The 27941-nt window shown below is 37.7% G+C and overlaps 2 protein-coding genes across 2 annotated transcripts; both read left to right on the top strand.

Moving 5' to 3' along the window:
• Window positions 1-60: 60 nt before the first annotated feature.
• Window positions 61-20221, top strand: LOC311297337 (uncharacterized protein). Its single transcript, XM_084419586.1, has 22 exons — window positions 61-196; window positions 1179-1473; window positions 2812-3365; window positions 3471-3566; window positions 3894-4127; window positions 4209-4350; window positions 4576-4602; window positions 4731-5273; window positions 7841-7939; window positions 8125-8657; window positions 9973-10068; window positions 10495-10728; window positions 10810-11017; window positions 11363-11389; window positions 11590-12119; window positions 16129-16204; window positions 16396-16949; window positions 17045-17140; window positions 18674-18907; window positions 18989-19130; window positions 19345-19371; window positions 19509-20221. Exons 2-22 carry the CDS (start codon window positions 1428-1430, stop codon window positions 20054-20056), a joined length of 5046 nt encoding a protein of 1681 aa, XP_084275712.1. The 5' UTR covers window positions 61-196; window positions 1179-1427; the 3' UTR covers window positions 20057-20221.
• tmprss5 (transmembrane serine protease 5) lies at window positions 19916-27941 on the top strand. Its single transcript, XM_084418341.1, has 12 exons — window positions 19916-20962; window positions 21753-21882; window positions 22040-22138; window positions 22829-22942; window positions 24128-24263; window positions 24996-25109; window positions 25195-25238; window positions 25335-25497; window positions 26902-27086; window positions 27185-27283; window positions 27456-27598; window positions 27696-27941. Exons 1-12 carry the CDS (start codon window positions 20960-20962, stop codon window positions 27858-27860), a joined length of 1395 nt encoding a protein of 464 aa, XP_084274467.1. The 5' UTR covers window positions 19916-20959; the 3' UTR covers window positions 27861-27941.

Here is a 27941-nt window from a genome sequence, read left to right as displayed (position 1 = left end):
AGAATGTAGAGGAATTCTGTTGCCTTCCAATTTGGGAGGAGCTTTGACATCACTGCTGGTGAGTGAATCCTTGCAGTGAAAGAGAAACAAAACTGATGACTATCACTCTGAAAACTGCAGAATTTTCTTGTTACACAGAAGCTATAAGATGATAATCTTCAGGTGATCTAAAGCCACAGCTGATATTCACTCACAGGTAAGTGATGTACTGTAAGAGATTTTACTAAACAGGTTTTAAATGTTAGTGGTCTGTGTAAGTAACTGGAATAAGTTGGGCAAAACCAGGTTTTTGCAAAAGCCAAATACACAACTTGCTTGGTAGACTGGCTTCCTGGTCTAGCTGGTCTACCAACCTGGCTGGCAGAATTGTGCTCAGACCCCTCCAAAACCAGAAACAGCCCAACCTTGCCAGGCTGGGAGACCAGTTTAGACCAGTAAACCAACTTAGACTGGTTTAGATTTTTTTTCTTTTTTCTTTTTTTTTTTAAACAGGGGACCTATATTATTTAGTCTTTGCCTGTTTGATCTGTAAATAAATACTTAAAATATTTGATGACAATAAATGGTTAAACAAATCCAGGTTTGTGATTCTGATCTGAGTATTTGAGTATTTATTATTCTGATCTGATCTTAGTGTTTTCAGACACTTTTGTGATTCAATTTTTTTTAGACTTTAAAGGGATACTCCACTTTTTTCGGAAATAAGCTCATTTTACAACTCCCCCAGAGTTAAACAGTTGAGTTTTACCGTTTTCGAATCCATTCAGCCGAACTCCGGGTCTGACGGTACCACTTTTAGCATAGCTTAGCATAGATCATTGATTGTGATGAGTCCAGTAGCATTTCTTTCAAAATGACCAAAGAGTTTCAAAATTTTTCCTATTTAAAACTTGACTCTTCTGTAGTTAAACCGTGTACTAAGATCGACGGAAAATGAAAAATCAATGAAAATCAAAAATCAGAATCAATGATCTGTGCTAAGCTATGCTAAAAGTGGTACCGTCAGACCCGGAGTTCGGCTGAATGGATTCTAAAACGGTAAAACTCAACTGTTTAACTCTGGGGGAGATGTAAAATGAGCATATTTCCGAAAAAAGTGGAGTATCCCTTTAAGGTGAAGCTTGTAATTTCTTTGCCTCTAGTGGCAACAATTATAATTGCACAAATTATGTTTTCAGACTGGTTTCTTGAACTTTTTCTCAATTGGCCCAGATCGTCACACCCCAAAACTGCAGAACTGGTTGTGTCAGAGTTGTGTCAGGCTGGTAGACTCCATCTTCACACATTATTAGATATGTAAAAGTATTTTAACATGGCCAGTATTACATAATTCACCTTTAAACTAGACACCGGTCTTATTTCATGCAACTAATGAGAAATGTGCTGTGGTGAATTTCTCCTGAACAGGTTTAAAGAGGGGACGAGCAATGGCTTCATCAACATCACGAAAACAAAGTGAGGACAAGAGAGAAAGTATGGAAGAACCTCCAGCAATTCAGTAATTGAAACAAAGAAAGAACAAAGCAAAGTGATACTGATATAGGTTTCATTCTTTCTAACATGTAACATTATAGCTGATTGCTTATGAGAGAGTTTTTCTTGACTTACTAATATTCCAGTTTATGTATACATCATTTTTAAATGTAGGCGATAAATGGTGTTCCCTATCAGTCAGTCACATTGAACATGACTGTCGAATTGGGATCTTGCCTGAGAGCCCAATTACCTTCAACTGGTAAGTGAGCAAGCCAATGCACATTGGCGAGTGAGATTTGCATTGCAAGCCGCTCCTCCGCTTCCGGGCATATAAGGCAACGTGCAAATACTCACAATAAGCTTTCGCTTCGGAGTCGAGCAGACCTGGTTTTCACTCTGCTCTTCAATCATCGCTCGAGAGAGTATCAGAACGAGAGACTGTTCCTGTTCCGCTGTTGGTGTGTCGGCGCGTTCCAGTGGAGGTCGTGGTTGCTGAGAGTGCACAGTCTGTAGCAGTGGCTGTTCCCCTTGGCTCTTCAAAATCTAAAGAGCAGTTTCCCTAAAAGAGTAAACACGGGTGTGACGTTGCATCTTTTAAAGATGTGTGTTTCTGGATTCGGTCGTTTCCCCGTCTGACAGCCACGATGTCTGCCTCACATGTCTGGGCCGTAAGCATGCTGAAGTGGCGTTCGCTGATGAGTCATGCACCCACTGCGGGAAGACGATCATCACGATGTTGAGATCAAGATGCCTGGAAACAGGTGGCGTCTCCTCTGCTATTCCCCGATCTGGCCTTGATGCGCACAATGCCACATCAGTTAATACACAGGGTGATCTGAGGATGACAGTGGGGGTTTGCTCGCTGGGTGAGTCCCCGCTGAGATCTTCCATATGTTGCACTGGCCTGACTGTCATGTGTACATATGTGTAACTCCACATGTTACCTCCCTACGAGCAGGATGTGGTTTCCGTAGCGTTCCTTTTCAGTTGGAAAAGCCATGCTTTTCCAGTGTTATCCTAGTCTCACTGTTCAGGGTGAATGGAACATACAGTAAGTGAATGACATTCTCTGTGCACTGCCCTGTCCCACTTCCATCCCCAGGTGCAAGGCGACCTGATGGCTTGCTCAGGGTGCTGGAAGGGGCAGCAGTTGTCCGTCTTTCTATAGGGATCCCAATTCATAAGTCACTGACGTTAACGCTGAACGTGACCGACTGATAAGAACTCTAACATCTAATGGACCAGATCTAGTTGTTATTTTTTTGCAAATCATTTTCATGTACAAATCAGATCTAAATGTTGGTGTTTAATGGTGTTTTTCATCTTCGTCTCCAGCTCTGTCATCATCCAGTGGTCCTCTAGCCGAGGAGCTCCAGTGCTCGATCTGTCTGGATGTGTTCACTGATCCAGTTAGCACTCCATGTGGACACAACTTCTGTAAGAGCTGCCTGAACCAGAGCTGGGACAAAAGTCAGACCTGCAAATGTCCATTATGTAAAGAAACTTTCAGAAGAAGACCCGACCTCAAGATCAACACAGCACTCAGAGAGGTTGTGCTGCTCATTAAGGAAAAGTCTGGCCAGAGTAAATCTGAGGTTCTCTGTGACATCTGTGATGATATAAAGATGAAAGCTCTGAAGATGTGCCTGGTGTGTCAGAGCTCTTACTGTCAAACTCACCTGGAGCCTCATCAGAGAGTCCCAAAGCTAAAGAAACACAAACTGATCGATCCTGTGGAGAATCTTGTGGACCATATCTGTCAGAAACATGATAAACCTCTGGAGCTGTTCTGTAGAGATGATCAGACATGTGTGTGTTTCCTCTGTGCTGTGACAGACCACAGGAATCACAACACTGTTGCTTTAGAGGAGGAGAGTAGAGAGAGAAGGGTAGGGCACATGCTTTAACTGTATTCAAACAATAAACAAATAAATATCTGTCAGGTCTGATATATAAATTCAATGTTCAATGATAGAATTGATTTGAATCTGTAGCCTCAGCTGATGAAGATACAATCAGATGTGCAGCAGATGATCCAGGACAGAATGAAGAGGATGCAAGACCTCAAACGCTCAGCAAAACTCAAAAAAGTGAGTTCAGGAAAATATTACTGCTCAGGTGATGCCCTTTCATAGTCAACAATGCAGACTTTATGACATATATAGAAGCACGTGGCTACTAAATATGCCTATTTCATGCATCACATAAACCAAGACCAACTAACATGAGTTAGTTGTGCCCAGAGTTTTGGATTTCATTGTTTCAAATATAGGGATTCCTGTGGGCCACTCGAGGCTCGGCTCACCGAGAAGATCCATTACTTTCCTCATTGCAGGAGGGTTTATGGAGTTGTGTTAAGGACAAGAGTAAAAACACATTAAAAATAAAACCTGAAAGTTTGTTCGTTGATGTCTCAGGAAACATCAGAGAAAGAGAAAGCAGAGAATATTGAGCTCTTCACCGATCTGATCCGCTCCATTGAGAGATGTCAGTCTGAGCTGCTGGAGATGATGGAGCAGAAGCAGAGAGCAGCAGAGAAGCAGACTGAAGAGTTTATTAAAGAGCTGGAGCAGGAGATCACTGAGCTAAAGAGGAGAGACACTGAGCTGGAGCATCTCTCACACACTGAGGATCACCTGCGCCTCCTACAGGTCAGTGTAGATCCTTCTGTCTGCTCACGTCACAGCACAACACTCCCCATGCTGAGAGATTTCTGCTCTCTCCTGCTGTAGATTTACCCGTCGATGAGCAGACCTGCACACACCAGCAGCTGGACTGAGATCAGTATCAGTGACACTCATGAGAGTGGGACGAATCTGAGGAAAGCTTTGATTCAGCTGCAGGAGACTCTAGAAGAGAAACTCAGCAAAACTGGTAACAGAATGTCAGACCTTATTGTGACGTACATAGCTTAATTCGGATCAATATGACTTTGACTGTCCTACACACTTTTCTTATTCTTAATTCTTTAACATATCTAAACTTATAATAATATTTGTATTATATAGTATTATATATTATCATTATTTTACTTGTAAAACAATTGAACTCCCACAATGTTCTTGTGTCATAATCCTTTATTGTCTTTTGTCTCCACAGTGCTGAAGAGGATGCAGCAACATGCAGGTAAATTTGTGATTTCTGTTCAAATTGTCATAAAATGAGAGTTTAAATTTATATACCAAAGTCTAAACAAAATTAAAGACATGAAAACTGTTTTCTTGTGAAGTTGTGATTTATATGATCTCTTTTAGTGGATGTGACTCTAGATCCTGACACATCTCATCCAAAACTCATCCTGTCTGATGATGGAAAACAAGTGGAATATAGAGACATTGAGCTTGAACTCCCACACAACCCAAAGAGGTTTGATTATTGTTGCTGTGTTTTGGCAAAAGAAGGATTCAGCTCAGGGAGATTTTATTTTGAGGTGCAGGTAAAGGGAAAGACTGAGTGGGATTTAGGAGTGGCCAGGGAATCCATTAACAGGAAGGGAATGATTACATTGAGTCCTGAGGATGGATACTGGACTGTAGTTCTGAGGACTGAGGATCACTATCAGGCTTATGAGTCTACTCCTGTCTCTCTGTCTCTGAGAGTGAAGCCTCAGGTAGTGGGTGTGTTTGTGGATTATGAGGAGGGTCTGGTTTCCTTTTATGACGTGATGTCCAGATCTCATATTTATTCTTTCACAGGTCAGTCTTTCACTGAGAAACTCTTTCCATACTTTTGCCCTTGTAATAATGAAGAAGGTAAAAATACAGCACCACTGATCATCTCACATGTCAGATACATTGAATAAATTGACACCAATAACATACAAAATAATATATTTTTAGTTCTATGAATACCTGCTGTTATTAAATGATGAGACATGTAAAGTCTTTTTTTATTCCAGTTTTTACTTTTTTAAATTGTTTTTCTGAATGTTAAAACATTCGTCAAACCATTTTCTTTCTCCTGTCGCTGTGAAATTTAAATGACATGTTAAGCCTGAATAAAGTCCTGTGCTTATTTCTATAACTGATGAAGGAACCATCACATACAGGAAGGACATTTTATAAATAATAAATAGCACATATAAAACAAGACTATGATATCGATTCAGTCTGTTCAAAGGGTTTTGCTGTCTTCCCTGTTCTTTTCACCAGGAATTGGTTTGGAAAGACACTTTGGAAAGACATTTTCAATGATTGACAGCAAAGTTAAATTATAACTCAAAAGATTGGATGTCTATTAAAAACAGTTGTTGTGTACAGTGACTAAGTTCCAGGAGTTTATTCAATGTAACAGGAAGGACATAAAATATATTCTTTTACAGGTGTCAGACATAAAACTATCAGTAATATTTAACTAAACGTGATTTTATTTTATTTTTTATTTTATTTTTTGATGATTTGTATATTGCTTTAAGCATCTTTTAGAAAACTGTGGAAAATTCAGAGTGAGACAGACTTCAAATTTGACTTCATTGCTGGAGAGCACTGAAACAGTATAACATGTTTTGTTGGAGGAAATATAACTACAGTAGGCTATATGTAATATTTAGATTCAGGACATACATGCATCACAATTTCTATAATATCTGTCCCATGCAATATACAAGATGAAGATAATTGCATCCCAACTTGATGAAATAAGATTAAATTAGCCTGGATTGTATACGGTCTGTTTCCAGTGAATTTATGATGATTATAGTTTTGAAGTATGCATACATTTATGATTTTGTGTCAATATTTACCACAAGCCCGAAGAGGTGGAGTTTGTGATTTCAGAAAAAAAAAATTCAGATTTTTTTCCACAGTTTTTAAATAAATGATCCTATAAGTTAATTATACAGTATATACGACAATATATATGTTGATATCAAGAGTTACGTGGTTACTAGTAAAAAAGTCTATTCTAGATATCAACAATTAAATTGCTACTAGTAAAAATGTACATTTTTGATATCTGAAAATGTATTTCTGATATCAGTATAATTTCAGATATCTAAAATGGCTTTCTTATAGTAACAATCACTTCATGATATCAGAAATTAACATTGTCACTAGTGAAAATGGAATTATTGATCTAAAAAATGAACATAGTAAACATATTACTAACAATTCAATTGTTGATATCAAAAACAGACATTTCAACTAGTGACAATTGTATTATTGATATCAAAAATAAAGGTGTTTACTAGTAAGAATTGTATTTTTGATATGTGAAATTGGAATTTCAACTAGTAAGAAATCATTTTGAATGGCAGCCTACGGTGACATTTCACTAGTGAAAAAACAATTACAGTTACAGATATCAAGAATTATAGTTTTTACTAGTTGAAATTCAATTGTTGATAACCAAGAATTATAATTTTAACTAGTGAAAATTTAATTGTGGATATCAAGATTTGGCATTGTTACTAGTGGAAAGGTAATTTCTGAAATCAAAAATTGCCATTGTTACTAGTAGAAATCTAATTCCTGATATCAATAACTATAATTTTAACTTGTGAAAACTGAATTGTTGATATCAACGATTCATATCCTGGAAATGAATAAAAGTTAAAATGGCTTGCCATAAACGGGTAATGCGCAAATTGAGTTACGCCTCCCACTTCTGCTACTTTTACTGAGATATCCTGTGCATATTGGCCATTAATATTACAGACGTCCTGTGGTAAAATTACATTACTCCATCTACCATTGTACATTTAATCCCGTCCGAATAGGGCAGAAATGCACCGCTGAAAACTCATACACAGGTAAGTGATGGAAATATTAAAGATATTTTACTGAACAATTTATTGGTCCGTCTCTATTTGCCATATTTAACTGCAGTAAAGTTGGGTAAAAGCAGGTTTAAGTGTTAATCAAATGCTCAGTATTTTTGGGTTTGCTTCACTGAAATGATATAAACATTTTATTAAGAGAATGTCATTTGATGGATTGCGAATCAAAGTTTGATGTGATCTGAAATTGTGTCACACGTCAGAAACAGAAAGTAAATGAACTGCAGACAAACTGAAAGCTGAAGGTAAAACTTTACTTTCCATGTGGTCTTAGTTACAACTGTTTTGAGTGAAAAGTCTTTTTGTAATATTTTTCAATGATCTGATATTCATTTTGTGGTTTTGTTACTTGATACCCCCCCTCCCCCGTATGCAATAATCTGTAAACTTTTGTATGAACAGGTTTAAGATCAATTTCAGTCAACACTCTGAAAACTAGTCCTTTATGTGGTAACATAAATATGTGTACTTTGTACTCGTGTGTACTTTGTACCTGAACATGTTTAACGGCTAACAGATGAATCAAACCAGTTTCACATGAACTTGTCATTTCATGGTGTGAAATGAGATGTGTTTTGTGTTTGCAGTGAATAAACTTAAAGAGGGAAAGAGTGATGGCAGAATCTTCATCATCATCACCAAAACCAACTAGGACCAGGAGAGGGAGTCTGGATGCACCTCCATTATGTCAGTAAACTAAGGAAAGAATGAGAGAAAGAACAATAACAATGTGAAAAGTGTTATAAAAGCACATTAGATGACATTGATATAGGCTTTATTCTTTTTACATAAAATACTAATTGCTGATTGTTGATTTACTTTGAAATTTATAAATCAGTTCTATATGATAAATGGTGTTTTCCCATCTTCAGCTCTGTCATCCGAGCTCAAGTGCTCGATCTGTCTGGATGCGTTCACTGATCCAGTCAGCACTCCATGTGGACACAACTTCTGTAAGAGCTGCCTGAACCAGTGCTGGGACATCAGTCAGACCTACAACTGTCCATTATGTAAAGAAAATTTCAGTAAAAGACACGACCTCAAGATCAACACAGCACTCAGAGAGGTTGTGCTGCTCTATAAAGGAAAGTCTGGCCAGAGTAAATCTGAGGTTCTCTGTGACATCTGTGATGATATAAAGATGAAAGCTCTGAAGATGTGCCTGGTGTGTCAGAGCTCTTACTGTCAAACTCACCTGGAGCCTCATCAGAGAGTCCCAAAGCTAAAGAAACACAAACTGATCGATCCTGTGGAGAATCTTGAAGTCTATATCTGTCAGAAACATGATAAACCTCTGGAGCTGTTCTGTAGAGATGATCAGACATGTGTGTGTTTCCAATGCACTATGACAGACCACAAGACTCACAACACTGTTTCTATAGAGGAGGAGAGTAGAGAGAGGAAGGTAACAACAAAGTTACCATATGATTTTGGAAAATAAAATCACGTCTTTGCATCTTGCAGGTGACGCGTCAGTTTTGCAGTGCAACGTCCAATGGGAGGCGCTAAAAGCGAGTTCAATTTTCTCCTAAACAGAACGTGATTGTGGCGTTCCCTTTCGAACGGTCACTTACATCTGCTAGACGTAGACATCTGCTAAAAATTCCCTTTTCTCCGATTGGCTGGTCAGTGGAAACTGCACGAACCTATAGCGGAGCAGCGTAACTGCGCGAGCCAATCGGTGCGCAGAACCGAGCGCAGAGCCACCAAAAGGGCTTATAAAAGCAGCTCATTTCGGCATATGATTAGGATTGAATCTCCTTCAGTGACGATCTTCGGACTTCGTAGATAACTCCTTTCTCGCTCCAGTGGGGTATTTATTGGTGATATATGTGCGGCAGCTGGCTCGCCGTCCACCTTCGCAAGATTTTATAACCTGAAAGTCCTTGCGCTACAGGCACATATCCTCTCTGTATAGTTGGAGCTGGCCTCTGAAATAGCCTGGCCCACTACTCTTGGAGGTTCTGACTAATCTCTTAACTCTCATCAGGGCAAGATTGCCCCATTAGCCCTACCCCTACTGCCCTCGAGGCCCTTGTCCAAGTGTCCCAGGATGGGGCCATAGAACATGTCGTTCTGCTTGAACACCCCATCGCGTCTAACAGATGCAATATGAAGTGACCGTTTGAAAGGGAACGACTCGGTTACTAACGTAACCTCGGTTCCCTGAGATAAGGGACGTGTATTGCATAGACCGTCGAAAAAAATGTCAGTTGAATGTCGATAAACAATACATTTTTAAAGTTAATGTTCTATCGAGCTAAAGCACATGTGAGATTGAATAAACAACAACAAAAGACATGTACAGCTGCTTCTAGCACACTTAGAGCTCATGCTGAGTAAACTGTTTTACAAGACTAAACTCGATTACTCGACATAACTATAGTGTTGTATGTTATGTTTTGCAAATGTTAAGATGTGTTAGCTTACAAATCATGCACTATAGTAAAGGTCAAGGTAATTTGAGGTCATGATAGTATTGTTGTGCCTCAGCGTGTGTAGTAGTAGCTATGTCTTTATTGCTTGTCTTTGTGTAATCATTAAACGAAAGGAATGAGTTTGCACAATAGTGTTGATTTCTGCTGTACCCTGCAGTGAATTTTATACACATATATTTTATACATGACCAGGTTGTAAATCTAGTACAATACATTTGAGTTAGATGGTGTTCATTGTCTGTCTGTCTGTCTGTCTGTCTGTTTGTTCTGTTCTGTCTGTAGCCTCAGCTGATGAAGATACAGGCAGACGTGAAGCAGATGATCCAGGAGAGAATGAAGAGGATTCAAGACCTCAAACACTTAGAAGAACTCAGAAAAGTGAGTCTAGATTGTTAAATGATTCACCTTTGGTAAAGGTGCTAAATTTTGTCATTTTATTTTTTCATCATCTGCTCTTTTCCAAACAGCAAAAATATCAGAAAATTGGGGCTGTAAACCTCCAAAAGTAGGCTACTAATTTTTTTATTTATAAAAGTGATCCATAGGCTATGCACTTTTTTCAAGTCTTAAGTCATACAATAGCTTTTTGTGAGGAACAGAATGAAATCAAGTTAAAATTTTAAAATCCCATTAAAAGTTTTGGTATGTTTCTTCTCACTCATGCATGTCCTTGGAAAACTTGAAATAATGCCCCAATCATCTGACTACTTACAGTACATGATGATGACTTAATTGACATTTTTGGGTGAGCTATTTTTGAAAATATAGAATATAACAAATAGTGTTTGGTTATTGATTTATCAGGAAACATCAGAGAAAGAGAAAGCAGAGAATATTGAGCTCTTCACCGATCTGATCCGCTCCATTGAGAGATGTCAGTCTGAGCTGCTTGAGATGATGGAGCAGAAGCAGAGAGCAGCAGAGAAGCAGACTGAAGAGTTTATTAAAGAGCTGGAGCAGGAGATCACTGAGCTAAAGAGGAGAGACACTGAGCTGGAGCATCTCTCACACACTGAGGATCACCTGCACCTCCTACAGGTCAGTGTAGATCCTTCTGTCTGCTCACGTCACAGCACAACACTCCCCATGCTGAGAGATTTCTGCTCTCTCCTGCTGTAGATTTACCCGTCGATGAGCAGACCTGCACACACCAGCAGCTGGACTGAGATCAGTATCAGTGACACTCATGAGAGTGGGACGAATCTGAGGAAAGCTTTGATTCAGCTGCAGGAGACTCTAGAAGAGAAACTCAGCAAAACTAGTAGTGGAATAGATGAGAAACTCAGCAAAACTGGTTGTGGAATAGATGAGAAACTCAAAAACACTGGTAGGGGAATATCAATACCTTTACATAATGCTATATTTTCTTTTTACAGAAATTATGTTAAATATGTTATGTAAATAATTAATTTATATGCAGTGCACCTGTACATTAAAAAGGTCAATAGTCGGCAACATGCAATGTACCCTAAAGTGGCCTAGTTTCAGAGAATCTTTTAATAGCATTCTGCAGTATAGGCTTTATTATGTGACATAGTTTATCTTTGAGTTTTTCAGTTATTAGTAAGTTAATATTTATGGTGTTGTACACAACATTATTTTCATCCTAAACCTACAAGTCTACCATATACTGCCTCATACTGTAATCTTTTACTGTTGTTTGTCTCCACAGTTCAGAAGACAAAGCAGCAATATGCAGGTACAAGGGTCAATGACAAATTATATTGTTCAAAATAAAGAAAAGGAATCATTTTAAAGTGTAAAACACATGTGCTTAGTTCTATGTTCTGTTTATATTTACTGTTTGTTGAAATTCATATGACAAAGTCTGTATAATATTTTTATATAAAACACACAAAAATGTTGTAAGTTATGATACAAATCTGATCTCTCTTTCAGTGGATGTGACTCTGGATCCTGATACAGCTCATCCGCATCTCTTCCTGTCTGATGACAGAAAACAAGTGGAATATAGAGACATTGAGCTTGAACTCCCAGACAATCCAAAGAGGTTTGATTATTGTCCCTGTGTCCTGGCAAAAGAAGGATTCAGCTCAGGGAGATTTTATTTTGAGGTGCAGGTAAAGGGAAAGACTGATTGGGATTTAGGAGTGGCCAGGGAATCCATTAACAGGAAGGGAATGATCACAGCAGCTCCTGAGAATGGATACTGGATTGTAGTCCTAAGTAATGAGAACCAGTATCTTGCATTAGAGTCTACTCCTGTCTCTCTGTCTCTGAGAGTGAAGCCTCAGGTAGTGGGTGTGTTTGTGGATTATGAGGAGGGTCTGGTTTCCTTTTATGACGTAGAGTCCAGATCTCAAATTTATTCTTTTACTGGTCAGTCTTTCTATGAGAAACTTTTTCCATACTTTAGCCCTAATATCAAAAAAGAAGGTAGAAATGTAGCACCGCTGATCATCAGATCAGTGAATTAATTTACATCCAAAATATAAAATAAGGCTATGGTAACACTGTCAGTACAAATCCGATTATTTGTGTATCCAATCTAAAATTATTGTCTCCCATGCCGCTCATTGATTTCTGAATTGGTTTCTATGACGTTGCGTTGACAGGTGTAGGATAGCTATACGCCAAAAACAACAACCGCAGCATGGAGGGGTTTGCAATACAGATGTTGTCTTATTTACAACATAACAATGTGTTACAACATGACAATGCATCTTCTGTAGCAGTGGCAGAAACATAGGAGGCTGGGAGCGTGGCTTTATTCCGTGCTATCGTCTCCGCCGTTGTTTTCAAAACATGTCTCCTTTATATATTGTCATTTTCTGCTCGTCCAGCACTTTGCAACGACACAACCTTGTTTCTGCAGCGACTTTCAGTACGTTTCCTATAACAACGTCTGATATTTATGATTTCTAGGCTACGTGGCATGAGAAAGTTACATAAACCACGAAAAATCCATGCGATTTGAATAGGATTTCAAACCACATATAAATGTAGCTCAAAGCGGATTTGTAAAAATTGCATTTCATGTGTTTTTTTTTGTGTGTGTTTTTTTTTTTCTCGTTCACATTTGCTAAATCTGACTGGATTTCATTCGGATATGCACAAAAATCGGATTTGGACTGAAAGCATCATTCAGGCGTTGTTTGCCGATTTGAACTAACAGTCTGGACGGGGCTTAAAGGGATAGTTCACCCAAAAATGAAAGTTAGCCCATGTTTTACTCACACTGAAGCCATCATAGGTGTTTTTGTCATCCTAAGTTTTAAATATGGATATTTTTCTTACACGAACGCATCGCTTCACTTCAGAAGGCCTTTATTAACCCCCCGGAGATGCGTGGAGCACTTTAATCATGAATAGATGTGCTTTGATGCACTTCCAAAGACATACAGCTATTCACTGCCATTATAAAGCTCTCCAACTCTGAGCGAGCAAATCACTGCGAGCAAATCACTCCGCCCATGTAGCAGTGCTTCGCCTTCTGAGAGTTCCCAGTATGTATATGGTTTGAAGATGGCTGTGTCTCATGTGACTTTGTTATTTGTACACGCTGTGACTATACAAATCACAACATGTAAATAGGAAAATGTTGGCGTTATTTTGTCACTTATTGGGAGCAGTAGGCTAGATGGAGCCGTTTACCTTCAGTATTTGTGCTAAGTAGCGATGGGCGCGTCAGACAGAGTTACAGCACGCACGGAGATGAGAAGGGAATGTATGGACTTATCTAACTCTGGGGAATATGGTGAATAGGCTAAAGTCCCAAAAACTCGGCATGTTCCTTTTAAAGGGGTGGTATAATGCCCTTTTCACAAGATGTAAAATAAGTCTCTGATGTCCCCAGAGTGTGTGAAGTTTTAGCTCAAAATACCCCACAGATATTTTTATATAGCATGTTAAAATTGTTACTTTTTCACCCACTTTTTGAGGGTTAGCAAAAACACACCGTTTTGTGTCTGTTCCTTTAAATGCAAATGAGCTGCTGCTCCCAGCACAGAGGGCGGAGCTACAACAGCTTGCAATCACACAGACATGCACTGAAAATTTCAAAAACTTTTAGCCTTTTATGTTCAAACCGAACTCTGACAATGATGGAGAGACTCAAGAAGAAGTGACAACATGTAGAATGCAACAGGACGTTTTTGAGTGGTTAGTTGATGAATTTGCTTATGTGTAGTTATCTTCTAGTCATTGATTAGCATATTCTGTCTTGATAATCTATAAATCTTGTTCCGGGGGCGGGGTTTATGTAAATTTTAGGGTTGGTGATGTCACTAACCCGGGAGGAATGTCATGTAGTCCCTACCAGCCGTTTGTTGTAGTCCTTAAAAAACGATTTCTTTAAAAGCAAATATCTCCCTTTGCTTTGAACTTTGAGCATTGTAACTTTGCAGATGTTTTTTAAGCTCAAACAGCAACATTACACTAACTAAAGTTGGAAAGGTGAAATCATAATCAACCACCCCTTTAAAAACCTGCTTTTCAGTTTTTATAATTTGCAATAACAAGAAATCAGAGTGGTCAGAAATTTTTGCTCAAGCCATCTGCTTCTATCTGATGCATCTGTATGCCTATGTAAATAGTTTTAGCACTTTGTTTTTCTTTAATCAACAACATAATAAAATTGATAAAGTATCATAAACGCTTGACCCAAATTATTAAGCGCTTAAGCATCTGTTACGCGTATGTTCTTTTTTTTTTTTTCTCTCTTTTTTTTTTTTCATCTTCCCATCCCTAGTTAGTTTCCTTGGTTACTGATTGTCATCTAGGTTATACACGGTTGTTTTATTAAGCTTTCTCCTGTGTGCTATATTGTTGGATTTTTGAATAAACTGTTTTTGTTCAATTCTCCATTGTCGTGCGATCTCTGTACATGACATAAACAATACTGTAATTCAGAATTAAGGCAACTTTCTTGCAACATAAAATTAGTACGAGCAGAACAACAAGTGAACGTAATATACCATTGACAGATAAAATAACATATCAACATATACAACAGTCAAAACTGAATATATACTGAAACTATATACTATACATTGGTGTAGTGCACATAGTACACTGTAAAAAAAAGAAAAAGGTCTGTAAAAATAGGGCACAATGTACTGTATAAATTTGAAGGTATTTTCTGTATCGTTTTTTTTTGTAACAGGTGTTTTACCTGTATTTTGAATTAAATTACCAGTACATTTTCTGTTTTTATTTTTTACAGTGTAGCCCTAAGTCAAGTGTAATTGCACATAGTTACACTGTAAGTGTATTTCTCAATGTAACATTTCATGTCAACAGGCACTGGATATAACATTGATGTAGACATTAATGTAAACATGCACCAGTGGATGGTGAAAGGTGCTCATTGGTGAAGGCACTGAATTGTTGCTCAAAGGAATAATAGCAAATGTGATTCAGTCAGTTTGTGCACATATCGGCAGTCCATCAGCCAGCATATCTGTGCATTGTTAATGAGAGTTAAGTATTCTAATGGCCTGTGACATGACATGAAATAAGATATCTTACACTGATGTAGTGAAACTCATATCGTTTGATAAAGATATATGTTGCTGCAGACACTGCTCTGATGAATTTTAGACAGTTTTATTAATTCAAGATATATATCAAACCATTAAAACTCACAAATTCAATATTCGTTTAAAGAATATAGCCTAGTTATTTGTTCGTGAATCGTATGCCTGCTACGGGTCGCTTTGTCTATGTTTGTTTTTGTGTGTCCAAGTGGCGCTACTGAAAAGCCATCAATGCAGTGATCTACGACACACTTGTGGTGAGTCATATAATCATGTCAAAAAAAGTTATGCACACCAAATGTCTTTTTAATTGAATTTAAGGACTTATATTTTTCTTATAAGGTTTTTCTATCTAACATTGATGAGAGGGACTATGACATCATCGAGTTGAGAGCTTTAGTGAAAGTGAAACTAAACTGATCGACAACAGCCTGAAAGCTATTTTACTCTTTAACAACAGACGATTTATTCACATAATCTATGATCACACCACAGCTGATACTCACTAATAGGTAAGTTATAGTAGTAACCTATTTAAGATTTTACTGAAAAAGTTTCTTGTTCAAAGATCTGCTTCATGGAATAATTAACCAGGTTTATGCATTAGTCAAATACACAACTAGTTTGCTAAGTATTATTATTATTATTAAATAGATTGTTTAATTTAAATGATTTAGAATTGTATTAAGAGTGAGAGTGTCATTTCATTGGTTGTAAAGAAAAGTGGCGTGTCTCGTCAAGACTAATAAGGAACCAGGAAGTACATGTTCTGCAGTCTGCAGTCGAAGAAACAGAAGTGAAATCTGAAGGTGAACATTCTTATTACATTAAAAAAGAAGATACATATTAAACTTCATATTAAAACTGTTGTATAAGATAAAACTTAGTGCTGATCGTGTGTTGTGTGTTGTGATTTTGCCCTACACATGCTTACAAGTAGAAAAGGGCAATGGCAGAAGCTTTACCAACATCACCAAAACAAAGCGAGGCCAGGAGTCTGGATAGACCTCTAACAAGTCAGTAATTAAAATAACTCACATCTAATGAACCAGATCTATGCTTTATTCTTCCCTTAATGAAATGCTAATCGCTAATTGTTGATTGTTGATGAGTTTATTTTTTATTTTTTGTTTTTGCAAATCATTTTCATGTATAAATCAGTAAAAAAAAATTGGTGTTTAATGGTGTTTTTCATCTTCGTCTCCAGCTCTGTCATCCTCCAGTGGTCCTCTGGCAGAGGAGCTCCAGTGCTCGATCTGTCTGGATGCGTTCACTGATCCAGTCAGCACTCCATGTGGACACAACTTCTGTAAGAGCTGCCTGAACCAGTGCTGGGAAAACAGTCAGACCTACAACTGTCCATTATGTAAAGAAAATTTCAGTAAAAGACCCGACCTCAAGATCAACACAGCACTCAGAGAGGTTGTGCTGCTCTTTAAAGGAAAGTCTGGCCAGAGTAAATCTGAGGTTCTCTGTGACATCTGTGATGATATAAAGATGAAAGCTCTGAAGATGTGCCTGGTGTGTCAGAGCTCTTACTGTCAAACTCACCTGGAGCCTCATCAGAGAGTCCCAAAGCTAAAGAAACACAAACTGATCGATCCTGTGGAGAATCTTGAGGTCTATATCTGTCAGAAACATGATAAACCTCTGGAGCTGTTCTGTAGAGATGATCAGACATGTGTGTGTTTACTCTGTGCTGTAACAGACCACAGGAATCACAACACTGTTTCTATAGAGGAGGAGAGCAAAGAAAGGAAGGTAACAACATAAATACACAATGTACTGTAACATGACATTTGTGTTAGATGGTGTTAAATCTGTCGAGTGTCTGTGTTTTTCTGTTCTGTCTGTAGTCTCAGCTGATGAAGATGCATACTGACATGCAGCAGATGATCCAGGACAGAATGAAGAGGATTCAAGACTTCAAACACTTAGAAGAACTCAGAAAAGTGAGTACTTACCAGAATGTTTTAATAAAAAAATAAAAAAATTCTCATGATGTGTTTTGTGAAATTCTTTTGGATAAATTAACATTTATTTAGAAAAATAAAAACAAAAACATTGGTGACCTGAATATTGACCTGTACAATGAATGTGGATAGCCAAGATAATTTGTTATCCAAGATTAACCAATGTTAACCAGTGAGTTCATATATAAAAATCTCTAACTTTTTAATGCAGACTTTGTTTTCTTGGCATTGTTGACATTGTTGAGATATTTTCTGAAAGGATATAAATGTGAGATTACTGGGGTGTTTTTTAAAGGTGCACATCATGAAAATCTAACTTTTTCCCGTGTTTAAAGGGATAGTTCAGAGTAAAATCAACCTAGGGTCCTTTGCACTATGACCTCGAGCCAAACACCTCCCCCAGAAGCCTTTTTTCCCTTGGTTCAACATTATTAAAGTTAGAGCTTATTTGGAGATATCAGCTGGATGGCTTAGTGCAGGCGCTAATGGATCCAATGATGTATCTTGTATCCAATGATGTAACTAATAATTGTTGCAAACTGGTACTACCAAAAAAGTGTACCCAGTAAAGTGACAACCCAGTAACTTTATTTTGATAAGCCTTTCTTCAGATTTCGCTCTCATTCTGACATAGGAAGGGGATCTTATTATAATATTAATCTGCCCCTTAATCTGCACGTTTTCACCCACCGCACCACCATTTGGTTTACGCAAGCGACAACAGTGTAACCAGTTCTTCTAACCCAATGGCAAAAGTTCGAGCAAAGCATACAAACTGTTCTGTCGTTGCTGCACAGAACACTCCCAGTCCCAGCCTCAGATGAGACAAGATAGCTGTGGATTTATTTTATTTTCAACGAAAATCCCCCAGAAACAGATGAATCAATGTAACTCCACAACAACTACATAAATGTATCAACTAAGCATTCAGAAACGTCCTGGTGCGTCTAAAAGTTGCAACCTCTTCCTGAGTCTTTCTGTAAAGGCTGCACTCCGCTACTGGTTATTTCTGAGATTTTGGATGAGTGAGATTATTTGTGTGTTTTGCTATTGCATCCGAATTTAGCTCCTGTAAAGGATCGTCCGTCTTCTGAATGGGGGTGGGGTTCAGCAGCTCATTCGCATTTAAAGGGACACACCAAAATGGCGCATTTGTGCTCACACCCAAAAAGGGGCAACTTTGACAAGCTATATAAATGATCCGGGGGGTATTTTGAGCTGACATTTCACAGACACATTGTGGGGACACCATAGATTTACATTACATCTTGTGAAAAGGGGCATAATATGTCACCTTTAAGGAAAAATATATTAGAGAAGCAAATTATTTAAGTCTTTATTTTATTTTTATTGCTGTCTAGGGGACATTGGAAATAAACAATTGAAAGAGATTGCATTTGTGAAAATAAAATTGATGAAGTTAAATATTCTGTGTATTATGATGTTATAATTTGCTTTGTAAAAAAGGTGCTGAAGTAGCTATAAAATATAATTTATTCCTTGATTTATCAGGAAACATCAGAGAAAGAGAAAGCAGAGAGTATTGAGCTCTTCACCGATCTGATCCGCTCCATTGAGAGATGTCAGTCTGAGCTGCTGGAGATGATGGAGCAGAAGCAGAGAGCAGCAGAGAAGCAGACTGAAGAGTTTATTAAAAAGCTGGAGCAGGAGATCACTGAGCTAAAGAGGAGAGACACTGAGCTGGAGCATCTCTTACACACTGAGGATCACCTGCACCTCCTACAGGTCAGTGTAGATCCTTCTGTCTGCTCACGTCACAGCACAACACTCCCCATGCTGAGAGATTTCTGCTCTCTCCTGCTGTAGATTTACCCGTCGATGAGCAGACCTGCACACACCAGCAGCTGGACTGAGATCAGTATCAGTGACACTCATGAGAGTGAGACGAATCTGAGGAAAGCTTTGACTCAGCTGCAGGAGACTCTAGATGAGAAACTCAGCAAAACTGGTAACAGAATCTTGTCAGGAATGCTCTTATAAGAAAAATAGGGCATCTTCAGTTGAAGGAGATCAATAATCAAGCATGCAATGTAAACAAAATTCACAATGTCTCAAAATCCATTTTCATATCCATCAGAGAACAGGATCTGAACAAATATATTAAATACAAATATGTATAATTAAAATTTCTCTCATGATTTATTGTTTTTTTGTGTCTACAGTGCTGAAGAGGATGCAGCGATATACAGGTAATCTGTGATGTCCATGTTCACATGTCACACAATAAATTCATAATTTAAAGTCATGTCCCAAAATCTACACAATACTTTCTTTTTGACATTATACACATCCAAATCATAGCATTCATATCTGATCTCTCTCTCAGTGGATGTGACTCTGGATCCTGATACAGCTTATCCATTTCTCATCCTGTCTGATGATGGAAAACAAGTGAAGCATGGAGACATTATGCTTGAACTCCCACACAACCCAAAGAGGTTTGACAGTTGTCCCTGTGTCCTGGGAAAAGAGGGGTTCAGCTCAGGAAGATTTTATTTTGAGGTGCAGGTAAAGGGAAATATGGATTGGGATTTAGGAGTGGCCAGAGAATCCATTAACAGGAAGGGAATGATTCCAGCAGCTCCTGAGAATGGATACTGGATTGTATTTCTGAGGAACCGGAATCACTATCAGGCTTGTGAATCTCCTGCTGTCTCTCTGTCTCTGAGAGTGAAGCCTCAGGTAGTGGGTGTGTTTGTGGATTATGAGGAGGGTCTGGTTTCCTTTTATGACGTGGAGTCCAGATCTCATATTTATTCTTTCACTGGTCAGTTTTTTACTGAGAAACTCTTTCCATACTTTAGCCCTGGTTTGAAAAAAAGTCAAAAATGTAAAAATGCAGCACCCCTGATCATCTCACATGTCAGAAAATAAGGTTTTATTGCTATGTATATTTGCTGTTTCCAAATTATGAGATATTGCATACATTTTTTTGCATTTGGTTTCCAACTTTGAAAATCTGCAGAAACTCTTGCTAAAAGTGTGCTTAATTTGTATAAAGGATTATTTTTTTAATAAATTGTTTTTTTTTTCTGAAGGATAAAATGATTGCTCAGTCCATATTCTTTTTTTCTGCTGTGAAAGTGACATTACATGTAAAATATCTTGTCTGAACAAACATCTGAATAAAGAGCTATGTTTGTTTCTAACTTAAGGACATTTTATGAAGAGGTTTATTGAACATATTGAGAAAGATATAAATGCATTCTTCCACAACCGAAGTGTTAGACAAAATAACGGCAGTAATGTTTGCCATTCAAACTGTTCCCGTTGAACATTTATAACCTAATGTTGATAACTGAGACCTCCAAATCAGACACCAAATTTGACTTTTCCCCCCAGGTGATCACTGATATACAGCATATGCACTGTTGTCTGAAGTTCCTACAGTGAGACTTTTCAACATATTGTAATTACAACCCTTTCCCCAGAAGCGGTGAAGTATCAGGTCTATGACACCGTGGACACTCCGCTGGCACAGGTGAGGGAGGTGCTAAGCAGCCTGTATCCTATCAGTGAAAGGGGGATATCTTTGGAGATGTTTGGCTGGTTCAGGCAGTCATAGGCCCCATGACCCCCTTGGTAAAACAACGGGTTCATTATTTGCTCCGCTGCTGACCTCATTGTCTCTTTGTGAAGTGAAAATCCAGAGTTGCATTCTGCTCAATGGTCAGACAGCTGCTGGTGTGTAGCATCTCTGCTGTGATGGAGGTGAGTGGATGAGAGAGAGTCCGAGCAGCTGCCGCCAGGAAACCCCTGGATCCAAACAACCAAAACATGGTGAGTCCCAGTGTACTGAAATTCACAGGCATATCTTTATTCTATTATTATATTTGGAAAGATGATGTTCATTTGGTGCGTCAGTATGAGATTGTGTAGTATCTGTTAGATTTTTTTTACAATATTAAAGGTGAAAGTCTTTCTAAAATGTTTTTATTTTATTTTATTATTATTGCAAAAAACCTTGGTGCTTTATGAAAACATGCGGCATTTTATGAAGAAAAGAATGTATTATTGTAATTTATAAAAAAAAAAATATTTTATTATATAAATATAGAAATGAATTTGTTTGCTGTTTAACTTAAAATAACTAGCTGTATTATTTTAGTGAATTAAGTTAATTTAGCGATGTTGGATAGTGTCAAATAACATTACTGATTATATTTACAATATTGCTACCTAGAAAAACAAATTGTGTTTGTTGTTGATTCATTAATACTGTAGGCCTATAAGCTGAAAAAACACTATAAACTTTATAATGTTATCAATGCATTGCTACTGCTCCTATCTTTTTCCGTAACACGGGATGACTTAAAGGAAAACGATCGATTTGACATGCTCATCTAACGTTTGCCATCCTTCTAATGTATTTCTAACACTTCTAATTATAAGATCACAAAATCAGCTTATTTTATTCTTTAAACGGTTCTGAAATAGTTTATATAAAGTACACAGTATATTCATAAAGAAATCTATTGAAATCTATTTTCACAAGACATGACGTATGTATGTGTATATATATATGTATGTATGTATGTATATTGACACTGCGATTGATCATATCTTACAGAGTCTCAGTAGAGATGCTGTGGCAGTGATTGAGAATCCTGTGGTGGTCAGTCAGTCCTTTCATACAGAGCATCTGCAGGTGGACAGGATTGAGACAGGACAGAATAATCCCACCTGGTTTCTCCATCCAGGCAAGTCTGTTACTAACACACAGGCATCTGTTACTTTATTTATAAAAAAAATAAATAAAAAAAACCTCTTCATAAAATCATATAACTGCATGGTTTTCAGTATTGCCATTTGCTTTTTGGACATCATATGAGCATTTATGGCTATTATTTCATTCAGTGTCTGGCAAAGTGTCGGCCCATAAACTGGTGAGAGTGTTTGCAGCTCTGTGTGTACTGTGTCTGCTGGGAGGTGTTGTCATTGGAGTTTGGTTCATAGGTAAGAAGTTAAATTATTCAAAAGCATTGTTCAAATGTTGTGCAATCAAGGCCTGGTTTCACAGACAAGTCTTAGATTTAGCCAGAATTAGGCCTTAGTTCCAAAACAATGGCACTGGCATAGTTTAAGATATGTGACCCTGGATCACAAAACCAGTCACAAGTCGCACGGGTATATTTGTGGCAATAGCCATTGTATGGGTCAAAATTATAGATTTTTCCTTTATGCCAAAAATCATTAGGATATTGAGTAAAGATCATGTTCCATGAAGATATTTTGTAAGTTACTTACTGTAAATATATAAAATATTTTTGTGAGTGGATGCAGCACAATCGCGAATATAAATGGACAACTTTAAAGGCGATTTGCTCAATGTTTTGATTTTTTTGCACCCTCAGAATCCAGATTTTCCAATAGTTGTATCTCGGCCAAATATTGTCCTATCCTAACAAACCATACATCAATGGAAAGCTTATTTATTCAGCTTACATGTGACATATACATCTCAATTTAAAAAAATTGACCCATGTGACAGGTTCTGTGGTCCAGGGTCACATATGTCACTGCAAGTTGCTTTCAGTTAAAACAGCTCAATAATGCATTTTAGTCTGGAACTTGGCTTAAGCCTTAATTGTGAAACCAGGGGTAAATGAAATATTTCTGCAGTGAACATTTAATGTCTTTGTCCAGTGAAATTTCTCTTAAGGCCTAATTCAGCTCAGAGCCCTGCAAGCCTGGGAGACACCAAAGACACTTCCTTCTGCAACATAACCGAGGACATCTCTGTGACAGACCCTAGGAAAGGTATTTGTCCCATGCTTTTTATGACAACAACAGAGACACAGCAGGTAAACAGCACAGTGGGCATTCATTCAAACTCACTGGCATTACAAACAAAGTGACATAAACAATGCACTGTGAAAGCTGTAACAAACACATAAACAAGAGAAGCACACTAAAGGGAGAGGAAGTGAAAAATAAGTGGGCTATCCAACTAGTGTTGTAACTAACCGAAAGAAGCAACGCTACTAACTTTGAGTTAATTTTAGAGTGATAGTTCAGTGTAACTTTTACAGTATGCTTTTAGAAAATGTTACACTGCTGTTTTTAATGTCTGAGCTAATGGAATAGTCAAACATGGCTAAACATTCCTTTCTCTCATATATAACAATGCAAAGTCTCATTCATTTGTGAATTGGTTCATCCTAAATTCACCTCTACTCCCTCATATGAAAGCCCTGAAAAGTCTGATGCTTTCATAAATTGGTGTAAAACGGTAAAACTTAAAACGGTTCTCCCATTAATAGCAATGGATAGTCCTAAATTGCTCTCTCTGTAGTGAGTGTTGGAAAGTACAATTTATTTTAGTGAATATTTTGATGTTAGTGAAAATAGTTCATGTTCATCACAGTTCATGTAAATGATTCACCCTTTCGAGTCGGCCATGTAACGCTGTGGATTAAAAGTTTTTTGTTGTAAATTTGTTGTAAATGTAAATGAAAAATGTTGCTGTAGCAACTAGCTGTAATAGAAAACGTTATTATAATAGAAAACGTTATTATTTTAGTTAATGTTCCTTTATTTCAATTACACATCTTTTTTTAATGGTTTTACGTTTAGTTTTAGTTAACTATAATAACCCTGCTGGTGTTGCTGTGGATGGTTATTTGTATCTGGAGTGCTAGAGAGAGGGAAGAAAAGAATCGAAAATAAATATCCTCATGCATGCTGCTCAATTGTTTATTATATTTGTGTTCATTTTGGTTATGTAAATTCTGGTGCTTTTGTTGTATTTAATATAAATGTACCTGTTCAAGCCTGATGCACCTTAACGAGGTTACAAAATACAACAATTTCAACACAATCCTTTTTATTTGAAATATATCCTTTAAACAAATTCAATTAAAACATCATATCTCATGACAGCAGTCCCATCCGCAGCGCTACAGTTTGTTGTTTTAGGAGTGATTTTGACTGAATGGGGCTCAGTGTTTTACAGGATCAGTGTGGAGAACTCTCTTCTGGAGATCCAGCTGGAGAAGCTACAGACGTGGCTGCCCGTATGTTACGAGAGGTGGAACTCTTCTCTGGGAACGCTCGTATGTCGACAGCTGGGCTATCTAAGGTGAGCGTGCTGACAGTTGAATCACACACACACGCTTACAGCTCTCAGCACCTTTCACTTGAGTGCCAGCTGTGGCTGTTTTCTGTAGGTCAACCATTCATAGAGTGACAGCAGTGTTGAAATGTACTTTGAAGTCCGTTCTAATTCAAAGCATGACATGTGCTGAGTACAGGCATTTCGAAGAATATTAAAGAGATAGTTCACCTGCAAATGAAAATTCCGTCATCATTTGCTCACCTTTATGTCACTCCAGAGCTGTATGACTTTACTACTTCTTTGGAAAACAATTGCCCTGTTCCACATACGAGGCTTAAACCTAACCTCTGACTAAATGCATGTTTGAGCAGTCAACTTGCACTGAAATATCTTTTCACTGAAATTTATCAGTGCCGCATTGTTTTGTCTCAATATGCACACCAGTAATGTTTTTTTTTCTAAGGCATTTTTATAAAAGTTACATAAATATCCTAATTTAACCAAGGCCTACTATTTTTTTGATGTAATGAAAGTGAAAAGTGTTCCAAAAAGGATGAAAAAGCACAATGAAAGTTCTGTAATGTGGAGCATACAACTGTTTTAATATGCATAAATGTAAACATGATCTGATGGCTACAGTGAACAGCAAGAAATTTGGAATGACATTAGAATTAGAAAATGATGTTGATGGAGTTTTATTCATTTATTTTAATAAGTGTGGCAATCTGAGTTTTGTCAAACAACCTCTTCTTTCAGATTATCGAAGCACAAAGGGGTGAACCTGACTGATATTGGGCCGAACTACACAGATGGATTTGTCCAAATCACCTCAGAACACCAAAGCAATTTGGAGAGTTTATGGCGTTTCAGGTGATCAAGAAATCATTTTAATGGATGAGTTTCCAGAACAACAACTGTCATAAGTTTAATTATTATTATTATTGTTTTACTCTAGAGGAAGCTGTAGTACAGGAAAGGTTATAGCATTAAAATGTTTTGGTGAGTCTTAACTTAATATATAAGTCTGAAATAATACTTCCTATCCACATATGCTATCTGTCTAAGTCTGTTTGCTCATAATTTGTTTCATTATAGAGTGTGGGACCAGAGCAAAGTTACCCAGGATTATTGGAGGAGTGGAAGCCACTCTGGGCAGATGGCCCTGGCAAGTGAGTCTCTACTACAGCAACCGCCACATCTGTGGAGGATCCATCATCACCCACCAGTGGATAGTTACAGCTGCTCATTGTGTCCACAAGTAAGATTCTACATTTACATTAAAATCTGCATTAAATGGAAGTTGCAATAGTCTTTTCTTCCCCATTACGAGGTATATCAAAGTCAAACGGCTTCTTGAACAAAACAAAAAAAGAATTTAGGATGGGACTTGATTTTGTCCATTGGGAATTGATTGGATTGTTTTGGTCACTATTGCTGCACTAATGAGTGTAAACGTCATCAGAGAAGAGAAGTTGCTGCAAGAGTTATTTTGATTGATGATTAAAGGGAACTTTTTTTTTTTAATAATGATGTGGACGGATAAATATTTTATTATAAATTTACATGATTCATGATTGTTTTGGTGAATCTCACAAAGCCTGTCATAAACCTAAATAAGAACCCCAAAACCAAAAAAAGTTTTAATATTTGGGTTAAGTATGTTTAAACCCCAAAAGGACATGTTTTTTTGTGAGACTCACCCACTGGAACAATGTAGTTGTTGACAGTAGTGTTGGAATGTGGTGCAGTGAATACAAAAGGTACAGGATTAAATAGATGACAGGCACTGCAACATAATACATAATGCCAGGAAAGTTTTTTAACAGTTACATGTAGGGCTCTGCAAAGGAATTTATTATGAGCAAATTAAAGGATAGTTCACCCAAAAATGAAAATTCTGTCATTAATTACTCACCCTCATGTCGTTCCAAAGCCATAAGACTTTCGTTCATCATCGGAACACAAATGAAGATCTTTTTGATGAAATTTGAGTGCTTTCTGTCCCTCCGTTGACAGTCTGTGCAACTACCACTTTGACGCATCAAAAAGTTCTTGAATTGAGTGGTTAAGTCCAATTTTTCTAAAGAGACTCGATCACTTTATATGATAAACAGATTGAATTTAGGCTTTTATTCACATATAAACATTCAGCAACTCACACATCAGTTGTGGTAAACGAAGCTCAAACATGTTGGCTTGACGTGCAAGAACCAATGAGGTTCATTCTCATGTTACGCAGCACGTTTGAGCTTCTGCAAGAACCAATGAGGTTTGTTTCTGCCTGTTAAGCAGGTTCGGTTGAGATTCTGTTTATGTTCGCTGATCAATGTTTATGTGAATAAAAGCGTAAATTCAATCTGTTCATAAAGCGATCATGTCTCTTCAGATAATTTGGACTAAACTGCTCAATTCATAAGGATTAGTTTTACAATCTCTTTATTTATGAACTTTTTGAAGCGCCAGAGGGGTAGTTGCGTAGGCTGTCAATGGAGGGACAGAAATCCCCCAGATTTCATCAAAAATATCTTCATTTGTGTTCCGAATATGAATGAAAGTTTTACGGGTTTGGAACGACATAAGGGTGAGTAAATGATGACAGAATTTTCATTTTTGAGTGAATTAACCTTTTAAGTGTGTTTATGGTCTGATTTGCTTATTGAAGCTATAGGCTACCTCAAGTGTCCAGTTGGGTGGTTTATGCTGGTATTATAACCAGTAATTCAGCTAAACTGGCTGAATACCAAGGCTTTGCTGTGGAGAGGATCATCTACAACAAGAATTACAACCACAGGACTCATGACAATGATATCGCTTTGGTTAAATTAAGAACTCCTTTGAACTTCTCAGGTGACCGATACTTTATTAATCACATGTATAGTATGTGTGCCACTGTATGTCACGTATCTCATTAGGCATTTCTGCTATTTCTTTCTTTACACATTTAGACACCATCAGACCTGTGTGTCTACCGCAGTATGAACATGATCTCCCAGGTGGGACCCAGTGCTGGATCTCTGGTTGGGGATATACACAGCCAGATGACGGTACTGTTATTCTTCAAATGAAACTCAATGAGGGCCTCTAGCGGCCAAAACAAGCCCATAATCCTGACATAAATACTTACTATTTAAGTTCATTTTATGATTTAGGATTTAAAAGCTGTCATAAGACATTGTACTGTTTGTAAATGTAAATTATGTCCATTCTTTTTTGAAGTTCATATACCAGAGGTTCTCAAAGAGGCACCTGTACCTTTAATAAGTACAAAGAAATGCAATAGCTCTTGCATGTACAATGGAGAGATCACTCCTCGAATGCTTTGTGCAGGGTATACAGAGGGAAAAGTAGATGCATGTCAGGTGAGCTCCATGTATGTTACTCAAAATACATGCCACGTGTAGAATGTTTTTCACAAATATATGATATTGAAATAATAATGGATCTTCATTTTCTTAGGGGGACAGTGGAGGTCCTCTGGTTTGCCAGGATGAAAATGTTTGGAGGCTGGTTGGTGTTGTTAGCTGGGGAACAGGCTGTGCTGAGCCAAACCATCCAGGGGTTTATACCAAAGTGGCTGAGTTTTTAGGGTGGATATATGAGATTATAGAGGTAAGCAAATGAAGAGACAATGGCCCTTGAAATACAAACTCTGCCATTAACTTTCTTTTGTGCTCTTGCATTCTGATTCCTGTCCTAGAGCTA

Source organism: Rutilus rutilus (genome assembly GCF_951802725.1).
Source record: "Rutilus rutilus genome assembly, chromosome: 9".
NCBI lineage: Eukaryota > Metazoa > Chordata > Actinopteri > Cypriniformes > Leuciscidae > Rutilus > Rutilus rutilus.
The sequence above is the reverse complement of the archived record's forward strand: the minus strand, read 5'-3'. Positions and strand labels throughout refer to the sequence as shown.

Excerpts from the sequence above, each read along its gene's own strand:
- LOC311297337 (XM_084419586.1), top strand. The coding sequence starts at position 1,428 with ATGGCTTCATCAACATCACGAAAACAAAGTGAGGACAAGAGAGAAA. Across the intron at positions 3,567-3,893 it reads GCTCAGCAAAACTCAAAAAA|GAAACATCAGAGAAAGAGAA; the intron begins GTGAGTTCAGGA and ends TTGATGTCTCAG. Across the intron at positions 18,908-18,988 it reads ATCACCTGCACCTCCTACAG|ATTTACCCGTCGATGAGCAG; the intron begins GTCAGTGTAGAT and ends CTCCTGCTGTAG.
- tmprss5 (XM_084418341.1), top strand. Across the intron at positions 25,498-26,901 it reads GCTGCTCATTGTGTCCACAA|CTATAGGCTACCTCAAGTGT; the intron begins GTAAGATTCTAC and ends TGCTTATTGAAG. Across the intron at positions 27,087-27,184 it reads AACTCCTTTGAACTTCTCAG|ACACCATCAGACCTGTGTGT; the intron begins GTGACCGATACT and ends TTACACATTTAG.